We start from the raw sequence: 6,165 nt of genomic DNA, 5'->3' as shown, positions 1-6,165 counted from the left end.
TGAAGCTGAAAATTAGTTACTAAAAGTTGTTAGCTGAAGCTGAGTTGGATTAGTTAAGTTGTACAGTCAACTGTCATCATTAAAATTGTTAGTATATTGCTTAAGGACCAATGATATCCCTAATAGACCTTATTCAAGAATTACTATAATGTGAGTACTGTGAAAACGACTCCATGTGATTCTAATGAAAAGAAAGTCTATTATTACATTAAGTGATGCACTGTTTAGTTCTTATACTACAAAAACAAAAAGAGGTTATATGCATCAAACAAATATACAAGTAAATGAACCATCATCAAAGCAGAGTAATTATTCACAATCTAGTTTCCTATAAAGATGCTATTCACATTCCACAACAAGGAAAACAGCCATAAACCAAAGAAAAGAACATCAAATTATCTGATTACATGACCAAAATGAAACATTTCTCTTCTTTTCTCTTTTCTGTTTGCAACTCCATCTTCAAACCCTACTCTACAAGGTTGCCATACTTGTTACATAAACACCCTTCAAGGAGAAGTAAAGTGACAAGAATTTTTTTTTGTAAATAATTGCTTGCTTGCTTGGCTGATTTTATGGATAATAATAAGATACCAAAACAAAAAAAATTACATGCATATATTAAATGCAATAACATTCATGCCCATATTGCAAGAAGGGACATTAGTCCAGCCCCTAAAAATAGTGCAAAGTAAGAAACTACTTGAAGCCTTGTATTGCAGCTCATTCTCTTACTCAAGAAATCTGCAGCTATTAGGTCTACTAAAGCCATGTACACTAGAATTCCAGCAGATATGGAGTTAAGGATCCCTTCCACAACCAAAGCTCTTGGGCTATGTGGATCGTAAGATGAAGCAGCTCCGATCCCTATAGCAATTCCCAACGGGGTTGTTATGGCAAAAAACGTTGCCATTACAGTGGAACGCAGGGAACTGAACTGTGCCTGTGAGATGCAACCTCCTAATGCAAAGCCTTCAAAGAACTGGTGGAATGACAACGCTACGAGCAAGGGTCTTATTGTACATGGACTTTCTGAGACACCCAATGATACACCAATTATGATAGAATGTGATACTATCCCAAGCTCCAAGACCTGCAAGGGAAAGAATTTGTTTGAATGACCAAGTATATAAACACCATCAAACTGACAGGTATTACAAACATTGAAGTATTTTGACAAAGACGTGGCAAATCAAACTTTTGCTCATTTGCTGACTAAATAAAAGTAACAATCTGGTCCCAGTCTTATAAATACACAAGGAAGGAAGCAGCCCAAGAAATCAGATATTATGAGAAATACACAAAGATAAATCTGCAAATACATAAAGAATTCTGTGAACAACTCGATGCACCATAGCAAAAATATGTAATCAAGGCCACCTGATTGACCAAGGGAAGCATTTAACAGAATTTAGGTACAATCCCATGTGAAGTTAGATTTCACATGATAATATATGCAGTATCTCAGAGTTTGGGCAAAAATCTTGAGCACCCAAAAGTTAGAAATTAAATAGCACAATACAAATTGTCTATGCCTTCATCAAAGCTCATGGAAACAGAAACTTATAGAAAGCTGCAATCAATCAACTGCATATGCCATTATCCCAAATTAAGTTGGAGTCGTCTATTGAATTTCTTCATCAATTACACAAAAACCTTCCAAGTTGTCGTAAATTTGGTAAAACATTCATTCAAAATACAAATCATTTAAGAAAATTTACGTCAAGTTTCTATGAATGATATACAAGAAAGTCCAAACATCCTCTTTCTCATAAATGCAGGCATTTAGGAAATGGAATTGATTTCTTTAAAGCCTACAAAACTGATGAGATAATCGAAACCTTTTGGACAACATTCACCGAATTCCAATCACAACAAACTTAAGCCAAGAAGTACAGAGAAACGCGTTCAATGACGTGTGAAATAGTTTTAAGTAAAATTACCTGAGAAACAACAACATGCCTCACTCCACCTTCCTCATCCCCACCACCGAAGCTATGGGAGTGGGAATGACCATGGGAATGCTCCCTCACGTCCCCATGTTCATGTGAATGGCTATGTCTGTGATGAGCAGCATGCGCATGCATCCCCACAATGTGTATTGCACCACCTTCTTCTTCACCAAACAATTTCTCATTCCTTGGCTTTGGCTCAACTGGTACAATAGCTGATTCCGACACCAAGTCGGCTGAATCAGTCTGATCTTTTTGGTTTTGTTTCTCTTGTTTCTTTTCATAATACTGAGTCCCAACAAAGTCAACCACCAAGGTAGCCAATGCAGCCATCATAGCGATAAAACCAGCAAAAGGGAATTTCGACCAAGGAGATTTCGGAAGACAAGGATTAGTTAACGATGAAGTGGCACCTGGTAACATGTGTACAAAACCTGTGGCGAGGATGACACCAGCAGCGAAGGCTTTAGCAGTAAAAAATAGATTAGAGTCAGTTCGAAGGAATCGGTGCTTCTTGCCAACCAATGGGATGCCAACTCCACAAACACCAGCTATTAGGATGGCAGAGATAGCCACTATTTTAAGGGTGAGAGCAGCAGAGTTATCTCGGCATCCTTCCATCTCATCAACAGCACTGCCACAGGCAGTATTGGAAATAGATTCAGAAACTTTCAGCATAATCGTATCTGTTTTGACAAAAAGAATAGTAAGAATGTCGAAATCATTTCAATTTCTACATAATTAAAGTATTGAACAGATTCAACCGCCAGTTGCAGAGCAAATGAAGACAAGAATCACTAGATATACCAATTCAAACTTAGAAGTCAATAACCCCAACATTTCATAAAAACCAGAACAGTACAAAATTGATATGCTGGTCAGAATCCTCCAAAAACAGTGCATTTTGGAGAGAACTGTTAAAAATAACAACTACTTAAAGCAAAGAATGTCCAGTTTCATCATAAGACTCAAAAATTGAACTACTGATAAACAGGCAAACTAAATTTAAACAGTATCGAACTTTCAGATAACTGATGAGTAGCCAATCAGAACCTCAAACAAAAAAAATTCCGGAAAACAAAAAAAAACTACTCTTGGGAATTCTTCATCAGTAACAAACCAAAGGAAGCCAAACCAAGAAATAAAGATTGAATTGTTTTTCCCTTTCCACAATCCCCATAACAATTAGAGCTAGTAATTTACCTGATAAAGAACCAGTCTTTTGTCTAATATGGTCCATAACAAACAAAGACGTGAGATCCTGGAAATAATAAAAGTATAAGAATAGAACTCACAGCTTTCAATAATACTTATAAAAGAAGTGGGGGCACCAAGTATAAAAGAACGAACCTCAATGAATGACATGGGGTTGAGGGAATGAAATTCTTTTCAATTAACAAACAGAGAAAGCACAAATCTTTGTAGGGTTTTTGTCAAAATATTAATCTAACAAGAATATTGTAATGATTCTTGAAAACCCCTTTTCTTATAATTGGTAGAAAGGGAAAGGGTATGGGGAGAAAATAGAAGATTATAAGAAACAGAGATGGAGATTTGGATGTCGACATTATTTGTAAACAACAAGAGAGAGACTTGAGAACAGTCGCTTCTAAAATAAGAGAATGAGCATCACTCTGTCGACATCTCTGCCTTATACTATTACTCAAATCAAATTCATCAAAAACTTTTTTTTTCTTAATTATTTTTATTAAAAAAAAAACTTACATTAACTCATAAATCTTGTTTTATTTATTTATATATTATTTTAAAAAAACTTACATAAACTAATAAATCTTGTTTTATTTATTTATAATCTTCTAATTGGTTTCAGGCATGTTAATATGTTTATAATATTAATTGTCTAGCTAGTTGACTTTTACGATACAAATTAGGTTCACTAATTATAGTTTCGATAAAGTGAGGTGAATTTTGAAAAGCGGTAGAATTCTAATTCAAGCGGTGTATTGTAGGTTAATGTTCACCTTTGTAATTGAGGTTTTAATGATTAAAAATAACTTGATATTTGATTATGACCATAACTTGAGATATTCGTGCATACTGCTATTACAAATTTGTATACAGACCTTTGGGAACTATTTTAATGGAAAGGTATGAAAAAGATGAAGATTAAACACATGTCTCATCGCTTGAACCATCAGTTGTTCAAGTGCAAAAATTAGAGACTTGTTGAATATGTATTTCAAATTAACTTACTTAACCTTAAGATTCAAGATATTAATTTATTATAGATTAAATATACTCAAACTTGATTAGATTTATCTAATAATAGAGACTTTAGTTTCAAAAGGAAAAATTAGGAATTCTATACGTAATTATTATCTTGACAAATGGAAACTTCAAAGAATATTTGGACTCCAATTAAAAATCTAATTACATAATTGGAGTAGTGAGCGAATGGATAATCAAATTGTGTAATTGATTTTTTAGGATTTGATCTAAGTGACTTTGAATTTGTTAAGAAATATGAAATGACTCAACCATTTCATAAAAATGTGAAACCACTATTTATATCTTTACCAGTTTCACTAAATTTCAATAAATCTTATAACAATTGATCACGAATATCATAAATAAGTTAATTTTTCAATTGCCTTTTTAGTACGAGTGCTTGACATTTTTGTTCATTGAATGATCACTTTGTACAACTACTTCACAAAGTTATATTTTAGTCGCTATTGATGTTGTCTCGATTTTGTAAAAAGATATTTTAATTTTGTAATTGTCTTATAACCATTAAATAATTTTGAACATATATTATTGTCTCATTTTCCGATCACTTTCAAGTTTTAAGAAGCAAATATGTTCACACACCAATCATTATATGACATGTGTTAATTTAATTTAAAATGTATTTTTCTTATCTTAAATTTTTCCTTTATCTTTTTTTTAAAACTTTATTTCTCTTTCTCTTATTTTTTGATTTTTAATTTTGATTTATCTTAAATTTCACATCATCTCCCACCTCCCACTTTCAAGTGATTCATTCTTCCATTATCTTTTTTTTCTTCACCTCCTACACCCCATGTCAAATTGAGCTCTACTCCCTTTTTTTATTTTCTTTTTCTGATCAAATTCTTAATAAAAATTCATATTATTTTTTTAGACTTATTTTTCTAAGAAAATTAGAAAGTATCATAAACTATTCATTTTCATATAAATTCAAAATTAGAAATGATAATTTTAAAAGAATCAATTAATTCCCAAAAATTAGAAGAACTTAATTGAAATCGAATAGAAAAAACTATATGATACTTCCTAATCATCTTGAAATCTAATGGGTTTATCAAATTGTTCAAAATTTAAGAAAATATTTAGATAAAATTTTAAAATTAAAAAGAGTAAAATTAATAGTAATAAAAAAGAAAGATGGAGTTGTGATAAGAATGATGACATTAAAAGTAAGAAACTTTAATGGATAGAGATGAAAATGGATCTACGAAGAAGAAAGAAAAAAGGAAAAGGAAAACAAGTTAAAATAAAAAAATATATTATATAATAAAAGTACTTATAAAAAAGGGATAATGCCCAAGTACCCTCTCAACCTATGTCCGAAATCTCAGTGACACACTTATACTATACTAAGGTCCTATTACCTCCCTGAACTTATTTTATTAATAATTTTTTACCCCTTTTTAGCTTACGTGGCACTATCTTGTGGGCCCAACGATGGTTGACTTTTTTTTTCGAACTAGTGCCACGTCGACTAAAAAGGAGTAGAAAATTACATATAAAATAAGTTAAGGGGGGTAATAGGACCTTAGTATAGTATAAGTGTGTCTCTGGGATTTCGGGCATAGGTTGAGGGGGTACTTGGATATTTTCCCTATAAAAAATAAAATTATATTATTTATTTATTCAGGTGGGCGAAAAATGATATAATTATATCTATTCAAAATAGTTTAATGAGATAATAAAACGATTGCAAAGTTAAAGTATAATTTTTAAAAATTCAAAACAACTTTAACTTTATGTATTTTCTCTTTATTTTATCTTCACCTCTTCACGTAAAAGACTTTTTCTTTACCATATGTTATTTCACTATCTTTAAAGTAACTTTTTTCAGACATTTTTTAATACAATTCTTCATAACTTGTTGTAATTACATGTTATATGACTTTCGAAAATCTTCAAATACTTATATTTATCTCAAAATCGAACATACGCTATCTCCACATATTAAAAAAGTAGGATT

The 6,165-nt window shown here is 31.6% G+C and overlaps 1 protein-coding gene across 1 annotated transcript; it reads right to left on the bottom strand.

Moving 5' to 3' along the window:
- Positions 1–324: 324 nt before the first annotated feature.
- LOC101259773 (zinc transporter 4, chloroplastic) lies at positions 325–3,680 on the bottom strand. Its single transcript, XM_004245052.4, has 4 exons — positions 3,303–3,680; positions 3,156–3,213; positions 1,944–2,638; positions 325–1,093 (listed from the first exon to the last, which is right to left on the bottom strand). Exons 1-4 carry the CDS (start codon positions 3,315–3,317, stop codon positions 638–640), a joined length of 1,224 nt encoding a protein of 407 aa, XP_004245100.1. The 5' UTR covers positions 3,318–3,680; the 3' UTR covers positions 325–637.
- Positions 3,681–6,165: the final 2,485 nt, after the last annotated feature.

This window comes from Solanum lycopersicum, chromosome 8, assembly GCF_036512215.1.
Source record: "Solanum lycopersicum chromosome 8, SLM_r2.1".
NCBI classification, from domain to species: domain Eukaryota; kingdom Viridiplantae; phylum Streptophyta; class Magnoliopsida; order Solanales; family Solanaceae; genus Solanum; species Solanum lycopersicum.
This window is presented reverse-complemented; position numbering and strand designations above follow the sequence as displayed.

What these genes read in the sequence shown, in the direction of transcription:
- LOC101259773 (XM_004245052.4), bottom strand. An exon ending in AAAGACTGGTTCTTTATCAG is followed by an intron (nt 2,639 to 3,155) that starts GTAAATTACTAG and finishes TTGTCAAAACAG; the next exon opens with ATACGATTATGCTGAAAGTT. An exon ending in GGCATGTTGTTGTTTCTCAG is followed by an intron (nt 1,094 to 1,943) that starts GTAATTTTACTT and finishes TTTCCCTTGCAG; the next exon opens with GTCTTGGAGCTTGGGATAGT.